The sequence below is a fragment of the Arvicanthis niloticus genome, chromosome 15 (assembly GCF_011762505.2).
Source record: "Arvicanthis niloticus isolate mArvNil1 chromosome 15, mArvNil1.pat.X, whole genome shotgun sequence".
Taxonomy (NCBI): domain Eukaryota; kingdom Metazoa; phylum Chordata; class Mammalia; order Rodentia; family Muridae; genus Arvicanthis; species Arvicanthis niloticus.
Window position 1 is genome coordinate 26,751,521 of NC_047672.1, and position 14,734 is coordinate 26,766,254.

Genomic DNA, 14,734 nt, shown 5'->3' on the forward strand with positions numbered 1-14,734 from the left:
TGACTACAGGAAAAAAAAAATGAGGGCTCCGTTATGGCCATCCTGTCTGGAGTCTAACAGTAGAGCTGGAGTTGCAAGTTTTGTTCTTGTTTGTCTTCTGGATCCATTTCCTTTTCTTTTTTCATGTGAGACCCACCTGCAAGGGACTTTTAAAAATAGCTTTCAGACTTTCCAAAATAAATGGCATAAGGTGATGTGGCTCTGTGGGAAACTGGTGATTATTAAAACACATTTAATTATTTCAAATATTTGAGCCTCTGAGCTTATAGCCTCAGTTCCATCTCCCCTGTCATTAGCTATGTCACTGAACACACAGTCAAGGTTCATCTGGTCTTGTTTTCATCTCTTTGTTTAGAGATCTCTTTTATTACTTTCTTACAGTTTAGTTCAGAAAATGCTCTTGGGTTAATATGAAGATTATGTAATTAAATTTCAAAATAGAACATGGTTGTTGATAGGACTTTGAACATTCACTATAAAGCAGAGGAAAAACTGGGCACTATCTTTGAGACTTGACCATTGCCAATAAGGTAAAAGTTTAGAATAGCTGATTAGAAAAGAAAAGACTATCTTGAGTTTCCGTTTCCATTAAAATAATTGCAAAACTGCTAATTACCACATTCAGGCAAGAATTGTGTTAAAATTCATTCCAGCTCATTCTGGCAACCCAGTCTCTTAAAATGTAGAAAGGACACTTACTGCAGCTCTGTCAACATTATGCAAATCTCATCCTTCAGGCTCAGCCCACAATCTCAATGACATGGGATATCTTCTTGAATCTCATTATTAAGGACCCCCACATTTGCATGTGGGGAACTCATTTAACCCAAGGAGAACTTCATTATGGCATATCCTGAAGAAGAGAGGACCAACAAGAGAATATAAATGGTACATAAACTGGGTATCATTTTCCTAGGGGTCCATCCAGACACTGTTGCTTTGAGGACCTACAGAGATAATCAGAACTTAGCTAATTATTACCAGGCATGCAGCGAAGTCTCAGGGAATGAATGTATTGGAGACTACAGCTTTTATTTGTTTAGGAAAGAAAACCATTTTAATTAATGAAGTTTAATTTAATCAGAAAAACCCTGTATCTGCCAGTGATTTTAGGTGCTTCAAGATCCACATCAGTTGGCTAAGCAGAAAGGAGATTTTTTCAAGGGTATTATATAGTTCAAAGACTCTCCAGGAGACCAGTGGATCTGGCTTGGTTAATGCAAGGCCAGTAACAATGCAGCCAAAGGCAACAGACCCAGGATAAATATCTAACCACCCCACATGGGGTTGTTTTAGCAAAGGCCTTTTGCTAAAATTAACTCCTGTTCAGCACATGAAATGCAATGACTCAAAGCCTGAAAGCTCCTTCTTAGCTCTCTCACCAAATCAGACCCTTCCTTTATCTGGGACTCCCCAATATCTTCGAACTTGGTCCCTGTTGTGAGTTACTCATGAATACCTCCACATGCCGTTTAAACACACCGGCTTCATAGATATTAGGCCTAACTCAGAATCTTGCTGCAAGGGAGTCTGGACAATATAGTTGTCTATTCAGACTATACCTATAAACACAGGATGACCTGCTGTGAGAATCTCGAATTAGTATTTAGTGGGTTGATCCTTCAGAGTGGACAGGAGTGTCACAGTGTGTTCGAGTCTCCCATCTTTCTCTTCTTGCAGTAGAGGAGGCATTGTTGCCATTTCATGGAGACAGCAGTGCCTAGAGAGGTTTTATGCAAGACAATGGATATATTTACAATAGTGTTAAGCCTCTCCTTCTTGAAACAATCATGGGACTAATTGAGCTGTATTAACAGTGAAAAAAAAAATTGGACATCAAAGGTCCCCCTTGCAGATGGCTCTGTAGAAAGAAACACAGCAAAGAACTCAGGTTATTTTCTGAGTCACAATTCTCAAGGATCTCTTTAAATGATTGGATCACTGTGGAATTAGAAAATGACCTGGGCAAGTAAGGGTTCTGGGAGGAATGATGATCCTACCCTACCATTTACCTCATCTTTGTGAATGGTGCAAACAGGAAACAGTCATGATCCTTTAGCACAGGCATGATGGGGTTGGGACTGGAGCTTGTGTGGGAGCTCCAGGAAGCTGTGAGTTTTCCGTGGGTTGCAAATGACATCTTTTATTGTTCTAGGTTATTCTAATACTTTGAATATGTGGCAATTTCTTCTTGTTGCCTTTTAAATTAGATGCATCAGTAGTATCTTGAAGTTCATTTAGGGCTTGCTTAGTTGGCAGGGTGGTTGTTGGCTTTTGAGTTTGTCTGGCATTATGGGCTTGTCCAAAATTTTCCTGGGATGCTCCATGGTAGAAGTACAAGGTTAGATGTTTATCCTGCAGGTGGTTGAGGAGATGAATGGATGTTGGTCTGCCAGCTCTGCTGCAGTCCACAATCTGCTGCCAGGTTCTTTTTTTAATTTCTCGACTCATGATAATGCCTATTCTCTCTCCCCAGCCCCCATCCCTCAGCCTCCAGCTCTCTCTCTCTAAAAGTTTTCCATCACCTTGCTCTGTCTGGGATAGCTGCCTAGCTTTCTCTTAGGTCTGATAATTCATCTTTATAGATCAAAAGAATAGCCACTGTCTAAAAGGCAGGCTCTGTTGTGCACAGTGTGCAGCTTTTGGCAGCTGGGTATTGAATGGGGAAATGGGTCAGTAAAGTGATATTCCCAGCATCCTCCATGCTCTCTGCTCTAAATAGATTTTTTTTAGTATGTTCTTTTGAAGATAAAAGAAGTTCCTCAACATTTTTTCCCATTTTATTTATTTGTTGGTTTTGGAAGGGGATGTTGTTATCCAGCAGGAAAAGGAAGAGCTTTCCTGAGTATATAGACTTTCCTAGGCTCTGGGAGTTTTAACAGTGTGGAGAGAGTGTATAGTGTTGTCTCCATGCAGAATGACTCAGGGCCTGTCTTCACCACTTCCACTCTGCCTCCACTCTGACTAGAAAGCAAGGTAATGAGGACCACAGTCCTTCCATTTGGGCGGCAGAAGAGGCAGTATGGGGTATTGTAGGACTTCAGTTCTTCGTGATCGGAGAGAAGCCCCCTTTCTCAGTTCAGTTCAGGCTCAGATTTTCATTTTGCTGCTATTCTTCTTATGGAAATCTTAGACGACACTTATAGTTTTATTTCCTACTTATAACACTGTACTCAATGTAACACCTGGTTCTGTTCCTTTCATGTCAAAGTGATATCTTTTGTCCTCCAAATGCTGACAGTAAATACCACATAGCCTTGTTGTTAAGATGAAATGATGATATGTTGTACATACATATATATGAAATTCCAGAACATAAGTGAAAATATTATTTAAAAAGAAAAAAATTGAAAATAAGGACCCTAAGTGATTTGCTTGATAAATGTGCAACAATTTTGAGATGATTTTCCTGTTTTCTATTGACATAGGCATTTTTGTGTATTTATTTAGTTATTTTAAAGCAAGGTCTCACTGCGTACATCATACTGGCCTAGAACTCACTGTGTAGATCTGTTTGGCCCTGAGTTCACAATCCTCTTGCCTAACCCTCCTTAATGGTAGAATTACATGGCAGTGCACCACCATGGCCAACTTTACAGTGAGTATTTATATCAAAATCTCTGATGTAAGAATACCTGTGGTGATTGCAATAGTAACTGTAGCTATGAGTTACTCATGCACTTCATAGCGTAGTGTATTGTGTACACAAGATACCACTGAAGATGCACAAAGTCCTGAAGTATATCCTGCAACTTCTAGGTGTACAGATGTGGAGGCTGAAGCTTGAGAGATGTGAGGTACTTAAGACAGGATCCCATCATAACAAGCAGAGCTGAGGACTTACACATGTGGCAGTCTGAGTCTTGATCTTTTGTGTTGCAAATGGTCCTTCCCTATATCTATTTAATACAGATTCCATGATTCCTATCCAAAAATAGTGATGCATTCCAGACATATCCTAAATCTTTACCAGCCTTCACAAGAATCTTCCTGCCTGGATTCGTTCTGATCTTTGCTTCACACATTGTCCATGTGCTCTGCACCAGTCTTCCAGCCGATCTTCCAGACATTAGGAGACAGATGAATGGGGCTTGACCAGAATGCATGGATAAAAGAATGGAAGATTTATCTAGCTGTACCGTCATGGCCTGGCTCACTCAGGCATGTTGTTCATGCACTGACTTCCGGTCTCTGCTGAGACATCAAAGCTCACCAGGAAGAAGAGTCTCTTGAGTGTTTAGATCTTGTCTTTACTCAATACATTTTAGTCCTATTTGCAAAGGGAGGCCTAAGAACAAGGAACTCTAAATGTTTGTGGTATTTACTCCATCCTAGATAAATTTCAACCTGGGAGGCTCATTAGCCATGTCCACAGAACACGATATAAAAATTAGTATCAAGGAAGGCAGCACAATATAACAATATTCACAGTAAAAACTTACTGCGCCAGGGATCCTCGGGTTATTCCTCCCTTGAAGCCTTTTACTTCTTCCTTCTAATTTCTGAATCAAGAATTAATTTTTGTGTTCTTTGGAGCTTATTGTCATTTCTTGAGTATCATAAAAATAGTTTAATTCATTGAATATTTGTTATATGACAGGCTTGTCTCCCTTCGTCCTCACAACAGCTCAAAGATGTTTCACTGTGTTTTACCATCTAGGAGTTACAACTTGTTTAAGTTTACCCTGTCAGTGAGTGGCTAAGCTTGAAACAAAAGTTGAGATTTCTACACCAAGAACTTCCAGAAGAATTTTTTTTTAAATATAAGATTTATAAAAAATAAAGTCAATAATCTGGTTTTTGTTCTTGTTTTATGATAATTCCAAACAGTCAGACACATAGATATATTTGGAGCCATTTATGATTGAGTCCTATTAGACTATTCCTGGCTTGAAGTTTCTCTTTGCACAGTAATCGCATTGAAACCAAGTAATAGCTTTTAGAACTGTATTTCTCCAATTGGAGGCCGACAATGAGGAATAGTAGATCAAGCTATGCTGTCATATCAGTGGCCTCCCAGGCAGACTCAGATCATCTCTGCTCTGCTTTGAGATCTGTGCAGGCTCTGTTGCCTGTCCAGGATGTGAGACACAGCTGTCCTGGTAACAAGGGCTGTCAGGAGGGACTCATCTATACTCCCAGAAGTTCCACTCAGCGCAGCACTGATGCAAAGCTGGCGGGAGCCTATGGGGAAATCAAAGCAGACTGGCTGGTGTTCAGGACACAGAGGCAGTAAAAGGAAAGAGAATAGACAAAGGCTTTAACTAGAAGAGTAAGCATTGTTCATAAAAAGCTCATCAGAAACCTAAAGGCTGGGGACAGGTAAAAGTGTTCCTGGGTATCCTGCTTAGGCACACAGAACACATATTAAAGTGTTTATAATATTCACTCTTATGAGACAATCTAAACCTATTTTCATTCTGGAAAAACATAGAAGCTCCTAATTTTCAGACTTTCATCCAGACACACAAGAATAATAAATTCAGCAGCTATGAAGGCTGCTGTCAAGAGAATGTGAAAGATTCAGGGAGAGCCATTGAGGTCCGGTTTTCGCTGTGCTACAGATGAGTACTGGAGTTTCATCTGCTCAGAACCAGGAGTGCCAGCATGGAGATGGCTGCACAAGACTAATGCCATGTGTTTGTGTGACTATTATCGAACACAAAATCTGACATTTTCTAGTGTTAATAATAGAGAGTTAAATATGAAATAATGATGTGATTGTGATCTTTTCATACACACATGGCACTGTGATTTGCTTATTCCACCTGCTGTTACTCTCTGTTGTCACCTTCCCATCTCTTTCTTGTCACCTCCCGCCCTCAAATAGTCTCCCTTGTTTTCATGTCATATATCATATGCCTACATATATAGATCTGGATTCTACATATGACAAAAAGCATGCAGTAATTCCTATTCTCTCTTTCTGTATGCTTCTTTTTATCTTAATGTGTGTATGTGTACACTTGCGAATGTGTATGTGTGCATGTAATAGATGGAGGTTGAAATTAGGTGTCTTTTTCATTAGCTTCTCTACCTTGCCTGTCAAGACAGGATCTCTTGCTGAATTAGGATATTCAGTTAGGCTAGGCTGGCTGATCAGTAAGCCTTTTTTTTTGCCTGTATCTCCCTCGTTACCTATGCTGGGGCTACAGACATGTACTGCAGAGCCCATCTTTGCAAAACTCATCCAACTTCAAGTCTTTGTACTCTTGCAACAAGCACTTTGCCTGTTGATCCATCTTTGCAGCACCAGCCTCTGTTGTTCACAATACCAATTAGATATGTTTAAGATAAGTTTTCTTCTATAAGACAAATGATAGAAGCAAGAAGCATATATTTTCACTTTCTATAGCAGATCGTTAGGATATACATACATTAGCTGGTCTGACACTAATTCAGTGGTGTATTAGTTTGCTAGAGCTACTGTAACAAAGCATTCAGGACTCAGTACCTTAAATAACATGCATGCATTACCTCATGTTTCTTGAGGCTAGACTTAAAAGAGCAATGTCTTTGTAGACTGGTGTCTTCTGACACCTCTCCATTTGGCTTGTAGATGGATGCTATCCTCCTGTGTTCTCACTGTGCTTTTATTGTCTCATCTAATGACGCCAGTTACCAGATTCAGGCTATGTTTTAGTTGACTTAGTTTTTCAAAGCCTCTGTCTCCAGATATATTGACCCCAAGAGATATATAGATTAGAATTTTAGCAGAGATATAGGGTAACACATGTAGCCCATAATACTTCATTTCATTGATGTCTATAGCTTTTAAAAATATAATTTGTATTTTTTCTCTCATATATTATATCCTGACCAGAGTTTCCCCTCCCTCATCTACTAGAAGTCCCCCTCCACATCCCACTCCCATACACTCCTCCTTTTTTTCTATGTAGAAAAAAGAAGGCCCCCCCATGGATATCAACCAAGCATGGTATATCAAGTTGCAGTAAAACTAGCCACCTCCCGTCATATTAAGGCTGGACAAGGCAACTCAGTAGGAAAAAAATGGTCCCCAAAAGAGACAAAATAGTGAGAGGTAGTCCCTGCTCCCAATGTTAGGAGTCCCCAAGAACACCAAGCTACATAACTGTAACATATATACAGAGGAGGACCTAGGTCAGACCCATGCAGGCTCCCTGGTTGTCAACTCAGTCCTTGTGAGCCCCTATTGTCCCAGGTTAGTTGATTCTGTGGGTTTTCTTGTGGTGTCCTTTACCCCTCTGGCTCCTGCAATCCTTCCTTTCCCTCTTCCACAAGACTCCATGTCTATAATTTTTTGAGCCCCAAGAAAAATCTATATGGAAGCGAACAAGGACCAATTATTCAGGTTATACTTTAGTATGCAAAAATCTTCACATCCTGAAGTTTAAACTTCTCATTTTGTGAATCATATTTTTTTTCTCCGCTGGTCATGTGTTAAATAAAGTATTATGACAGTGGAAAACTGTGATGAGCTAATTGGAAATGTAGCATCTCTACCAGATTCCATCAGTATAATTGCCTACCATCTATAATATGGCAAATGTTCTACATGAGTCCTTACTTCAGAAATAGTATATTAAATATTGACATGTCTTCCCTATTGTCTTGGAGTAGAAGAAGCCAATAGGGAAGTCACTGCTGAGTGTAAGACCATGATGGTGGCCCACAGACTCTGAAAAGGAGAAAGCCAAGTATTTATTTCTCATCTTTGTGTGGTTAAGGTATAAAAATTATGCAAGTAAATTAGTGAAATTAATAATTAAATTTGTCCATTTTTCTAATTGGTATACACAACTGTCAAGTGTCCCTGATACATTAGTGTTTGGCTGACTTGTTTTTTTAATCAACTGTGCATAGAATATGCATTCTAAAATCACTGGGAAAGCAATTAAGACCTCATCTGCCTCAACCCCCCAAAAATGTGAGAAGTTGGGAGGGAAAAGAGACTGGGAAGCTTGGAGAAGTGAATCTTAAATTGCACAAAGCAGACTTGGCTTACAATAGTTTATTTGTCACTATTATTAATTTCCACTATTTATTGCCATTTGCTTATTTGTTTACAATAATTCACTGATAGGTGCATGGGTTCTTTTGGTTACCTAACCTCTTCATGAACTTTTATTAACTTGCCTCAATTTGGCTGCAATAAATAATCCTCCTGTGTTGTACCATTTTGTACAATATTTAATGTTATACATTATTAATCATATTAACATAGCATACATCATTTACTATATTACTTTATAATAGTTTAATATCTAATACATTTTAGTATTTAACAATATTTATATTATATAATTTAAGTGGAACTATGTGACAATTTAATGAAAGTCATCATTTTGCAGAGCCTGGGCCACTAGAACCTGGATCAAGATAGAGAAAAGAGTCATGCATTCACGATTCTACAAATCTCAGTATCTGCTTTGATGTGCAGTGTGAGGAATCATACATTTCTTATGAACTAGGTGGCTCATTCTTAAGTGTCATTGAGTTGTTTTAAATATTCCCACCAAAAATAGAAAGAATCTTGGTGATAGGCCGGCTTCAGGATGCATTTACACTATGGTTTTTCTATATAGTGATAGGTTCCTGTTCCTTTGGTGGGTTTCTGTCTTTTACTGAACCATGCTCACAAAGCAAACCCAGTAGTCTCCAGAGCTCTTAATGGGCAGTACACAACTTGGGTCTTTTATTTTTACCTCTTAGAAGGAGAGAATGACTTGTTTTTATTCTTGTCATTGATTTATCCCACTGCTTTACCAAATCAAAGCTACTTAGCTCAAGCCAACAGGAAACAGAGGCTGATATTTGACATCATTTCCTCTCATAAGTTCCCAGTTAGTTTTCTGTACACACAGCAGTCACATGAGATAGAAGAACCGTATAGTATGGATCATATTATCCCCTCTTCATTCTTCTCATGACTAGTCGTATGCAGTGTTCTATTGCATGATACCTTAATGAGATACCATGATCACTGCAACTTTTATAAGGGAAAGCATTTATTCGAAGATTACTTATAGTTCTGGAGATTTAGTTTATTGTCAGCATGGCAGGAAGAATGGCAGTGTGTAGGCAGACATGGTTCTGGAGGAGCTGAGAGTTCTACATCTAGATCTACATATTGTAGAAAGAGAGAGACACTAGACCTGGCTTGAACATGTGAAACCCCAAAGTATATCACCAGTGACACACTTTCTCCAGCAAAAACACACCTATTCCAACAAGGCTACGTCTCCTAATCCCTGTGAAGTATCTCTACTTTCTAGTGACCAAGCATTCATATATATGAACCAATGGGGACCATTTCTATTAAAACCACCATATGGTCTTTCTTCTTTCCTGTCATTTTTGCTAAGAAACTGAGACAAACCTGGTCCAGAATACTCAACTCTCCCACTCAGTGGGAAAATCTTGGTTCTTAAAGTCTTTAAATGATTGTCACTCTCTCAGGGCTGCCTTCTGACTCCATTTCTCTCAGATTTCCCTAATACAGAAAACAGATTAGAAGTTTATTCTGCCAACTGTATAGCAGTTGTTCCTAAAGGACTGTGGAGAGAAGAGAGAAAGATGATTCATACTCTTTGATTATTCAGCTTTGAAAAACAAATTTACTGTGATAGGATGTCATAGAAACCACTGATAAGAATTTAGATTAGAACTTACGAGCAGTAAAGTTGCCTATACAGATCAGGAGCTTTAAAATACCTTGCTGTTCTTTCTAGTGCATCATTTCCCAATAATCCATACTCAGACAAAAATGCACCTTGATTTGAAGGCAAAAATAATAAAATATGATAACAGCAACCCAAATGAACTAAAAATGAATGTTTAAGAAATGGGATACTTTATTTTATATCAGGGAATACTACTTGGTTATGTTTTAGAGTTTATACAAGTGATAAAGAAAGTAGATTCAATAGATATTTCTAGATTTATTTATTTTTATTGTATGTATATGAGATTTTTGTCTACATGTATTTCTGTGAACCATGCATGTGTCTGGTGTTCACAGTGGTCAGAAGAGGGCATCAGATCCCTGGAACTGGAATTATGGATGATTGTGAACTACTATGTGGATGCTGAGAACTGAACCCATATCCACTGCAAGAACATCAAACACTTTAAGCACTGAACCATCTTTCTAGTACTCAACAATTTTTAGCACATTCCTAATAAAAACCATAGGAAGAACTATAAATAGAACTTACCAATAATCATATATCCATATCGTAAAATGATAGACAACTCCTGCCAACACGTAAATGCTTCTATAATATTTACAAGCACTCACGTTTCAAAACAGAAAAATTATTAATATTTCTAAGAATGATGGAATAACCCAGATAGAAGTAATTATCTTTTTTCATATTGCCTAGTATACATAAACAATTTTTTCTTAGGAATTTATTTTCCTAGTGGATATACTCTCTTTTATAAAACAGGAGTCTGCTGTGTATTTGCAGCAAACTAGCAAGAAAAATCAGCCTCAGGGTCTTTAAAACAAGGGCACGATCATTAACATAAATGATGCCTTTACAATACTTTGAAAGATACACATAGAGCAATCCTGAAAACAGTATTTTTTAAAAATTTTGTAATACCAGTTCTTTGAAAACACAGTTTGTGTTCCTTCCTCTATTGCATATGAAGGTCTCAGCTACATCTGATCTATAGTCGAGATAGCATGCATATTTATTTTTCATTGACAAAAAAAGAGAATGTTTTGGAGGCAGTTGTAGTGAATTGGGATCTTAGAGGTCATCATCACATTCAGTATTCCCAATAGTTGTCGGTGAGGAGGCAGGTTTTATTTTTGCCAATTGGTAGGAAACAGATGCAGATTGACTGATTTTCTTGACACAGGGCTGATGTACATCAGGCATTGGCATGAGCCAGTGCTGTAAGATAGCACTTGCTTTTTAGTGTGCTCTTAACAAAAGTCTCTGTTTCTGCATGAAAAGGAGAAAAAAAAAAAAAAAAAAGCTGGCCCAGGATGTGTTGTGATATAGCTGATATTAGTCCCTCCCCATTCTTCTCATTTCCCTAGTATTTCCTATTGGTATTTGTTAATAGGACTGCTTTGCAGTAATTCTATTGGTTCAGATACCATAAAAATGAAAGGGTTTATACTTATGATTCATAGCAGTAGGAGGTGTTTAAAATCTTACAATTTTGTTGGAAGGTCTTAGGACTTTATAAGCATTCCCAATTCATTGTAAATACAATGGCACCTCTAATCTAATCATGCAAACATTAGCTCTTTCACAGAGCCACTATCACCTTGTATCTGTATCTCAACTAATAACACTGTCCTCTATGAACTTAATCATCAGCTAAGGAATGGATGGAGGTTTGCAATCCCAGGAAGCTAAAATATCAGGGTGTAGCTGATGTGTGCTTTTTTTTTTTTTTTTTTTTTGTATTGTCTACACAAGCCCATATTACATTTAAAATGTATGGAGCAGAGATGTCCCTTCGGCATCACTGAAGAGATAAAACATGCCATTCATCTAGCAGGTAGCCCTTCCTCTCACATCTTTCACAGTTGCTCATTTCCTTGCAAGCAAACCTGCCTCATGGTCTCAGGTCAGGTGGGGAAAAGCAATGTGGAGCCTGGGGTATGAACTAACATTTGGTGTGCCACATAGCCACTTGATTCTGTTCAGTGTGCACTAAGGTACCCTACTGTTGCACATCAGTGTCTGGATCCTTCTGGCTTTTACTGCTCTGTAGAGTAGTCACTGTGTGACCATCATAAAGCAATGAGCTGTGGCCCTCATGTGCCACAACCCTTTTTCTTATGGCGGTCATCTTGCAAGACTACTGAAATGAAATGGGCTTTACCCACAGAGTGTATTCAGGGTTTTTCTCTAAGAAAACAATGTTAACCTTCTGAATGCGACCCTCTATAGTCTCATATCAAAAAATGAGAGATGGTAAGAAGACTGAATAGCAAAAAAGATGGAGTCATAAGTCATGGGTTAGTGGATCTAGAACAGAGCAAGTTGATACCTTCCATGTGTTTACCCAACTCTGTATGACCTAAACAAAGCTCCATCAGATTACATACTGTATGGTTCAGAGTTCTCCTATAAAGGGCCACCTGAATGTGTTATCAGTGGGTGAGACCCAGATTGGAGGCACTTTGGAACTCTTTGTTTGGAAGGGAAAAAAACAAGTGAATGCTAATGACTCTTTCAGTTAGAGGGACTGTGAGAAGCAAAGGAACTAAGCAGGCATCCAGAAGCCTTTCATCAAGCAGAGGCCTGGTTTATTCCCAAGTGAGGCCAGCCTGCTGCATCTGTTTCTAAGAGGACACTCTCCATTTGGAATGTTTGACATTCCAAATGGAGAGAGCCAGCAAGATAAGAAGCATGTTTAGCTATGCACATAGGCAGGCTGTGATTTTGCTTATCCTTATAGATACTTCTCCAGCTCGTTGGTGTGTTCACACTCACACACACTGGAAACTTAGCAAGAGCAAACACTTTGTCTGTTGACCTTGGCCAACTATAAGAAAAATGGCTTTCCTATCATACTGATTAGTACCGTGACACTATTTTTTTTTCTCTCTCTCTCACTCTCTCTCATTTAAATTGCAGCGGAATCAAAGAAGAAGAAAAAGGAAGGCAAGAAACAGGAGAAGATGCTGGATTAAAAGATGCCACCTTCTGTGGACCAGGAAAAGGACATCAGCAAACAGGAGCAGTTAACTATTTCATTTATACCTACTGTAGGCTTTTTATTCAATAGTTATCTGTAGCTTAAGTACGTGATAGGCAAAAACAAAGAGAAAAAAAAATGTTTTTGTAGTAGCAGTTTGTTTTTAAATGTATACCATAGAACCATAGGGATTTATAATAAAGGACTGTAATACTATTTAGAAAGTTGAGACGTAGTACATGATAGGAGGTAGGATTGAGGTAAGTTTTTTTTGTTTGTTTGTTTTGTTTTGGCTTGGTTTTTTGAAGTTATGTGATATTTCACATTTAAATCTTTTTTTTATTTTACATTTTTCCCCTTGTGCATCAATTTAAATGTTACAACCATGTAAACTACTTCTCTTGTTAGATAGAATTTCACCTAGAATTTTTTCCAAATTCAGAAAAAAAATACACACTAAAACAAGCAGCAATAAAATATAATCATTCTATTAGAGAGAAATGCATTGTTTTCTGCCAGGGGATGTTTTTGTTGAGAGTTAGCAAAGTGAGAGGAGAGAGGCAGAGCAGTGATGTAGTGAAATGTTGATCTTTGTTTTTTTTTAAGAAAAGGATTAAAACATGAAATCCTTTTACTTTGGCAGAAAAACATTTGTTTTCTTGATGAAATTATTTTTACATCTGAGGAAAAAAATCTAGGAAAATAAATCAAAGTGATGCTGAATCAAATTTGCTTTGTGTGCAATAATTTCATTTTGTAATTCTCCTTTGCCAGCCGTGCTGGGAACGTCCGTCATGCAGGCCAGTTAAATTCCTCATGGACATAAATATTACTCAAATGCTTTTCCTCTTTTTTCCTTTTCCTTTGTGTTTTCGTAACCCATAGAGGCTGAGCAGCCCGAGACACAAAATTTGACATGTTCCAAAGCCCAGACAGTTTTGTGCTCAGACTTGACCTCACACGTGGAAAATTCCCAGGGAGACTCAGAGTCAAGATGCAGGTACATAAAATGGTATTGCAAAAACTTGCCTGGAATTGCATGTGCAAGGCGTATGATTCAAATCAAGTCAATGTTTAGTGTCAGAGCCCATTCCTGAGACACCTCGTTGTGTGCAGACAAACTAAAATCAAATCAAATCTTGATATACCTCATCCCAAGCATTTTAGATAAGGACTCTAGACTTGCATTGGTATTGAGTATTTCATTATGGAATTCAACACATTTCAATTAGTCTAGTGTTGAATGCAAGAGAAAAGAGTTTATCGCCTTGATGAGTTTGGGCTGGCATGATACAAAATAAATCAATATCATAGGAACAAAATACAAATTGATAGTTTACCCTTAGTTTCTGGAAACCAAGAATTTCCACTCGGTTATCCACCACAAATGACAAAGAAATCGGGGGCTCCCTCCTCTTCAGACCTTATAGTGCAGTCTTGAGCAAACAACCCGTAGATCTGTGTTTCAGAGAAATGAAGTTTCTGGAAAGTTCCTGAGTGTGGCTACAAAGTTGTGTCACCATTGATCCTAAGGTAATAAGATTCAATGAGCAAATACCTACATACCAAGATTGTTACAGTGTCAGTTTCAGAGATGGTAGCACTGCACATACCCCCGCACACACATATACCACAGCTAATTACATGTATCTGTGATGGAACAGTCTAAGGATATCCATAACAAAACTGTGCTGGCCAGCTTGCCCAAGACTATACCTGAGCTAGGAATGCTGAAAGGTCCATTTCATCCCCCAATTCAAAGCCAGCTGCCAGTGGGGAATTTAAAAAAAAAAACAAACAAAAAAAAAAAAAACTTGTAGGCATCTTAGGTATTGGTGCTTAATAAAATCAGAGCACCTTTTAAAGTGCAACTGACAGAAACATGAATAGTCCTTTTATGTGCTGGCCTTAATAGAAAAAGGTCCTATCATGGGGATGGATGGGAGAGAGGGTAGAACTGCAATGCCTTAAGCAGGATTTTGACAGCAGAATGGTAGGATGATGAAAGAGTCTGCAACAAATTTGGTTAAACGCTAGACTAATGCTGTCACTCATCATCATGTAAGCAAAAGCAACAGGC

General features: G+C 38.4%; 1 protein-coding gene across 1 annotated transcript in view; it reads left to right on the forward strand.

Annotated features, from left to right (window-relative positions):
- The window catches only part of Ptn (pleiotrophin), an 85,824-nt gene extending 72,442 nt beyond the window's left edge, over positions 1-13,382 (forward strand). Inside the window, exon 5 of the mRNA XM_034519738.2 lies at positions 12,594-13,382. Coding sequence (XP_034375629.1) covers positions 12,594-12,649 — 56 coding nt within the window. The 3' untranslated portion in view covers positions 12,650-13,382. The remainder of the gene's footprint in view (positions 1-12,593) is intronic.
- Positions 13,383-14,734: the final 1,352 nt, after the last annotated feature.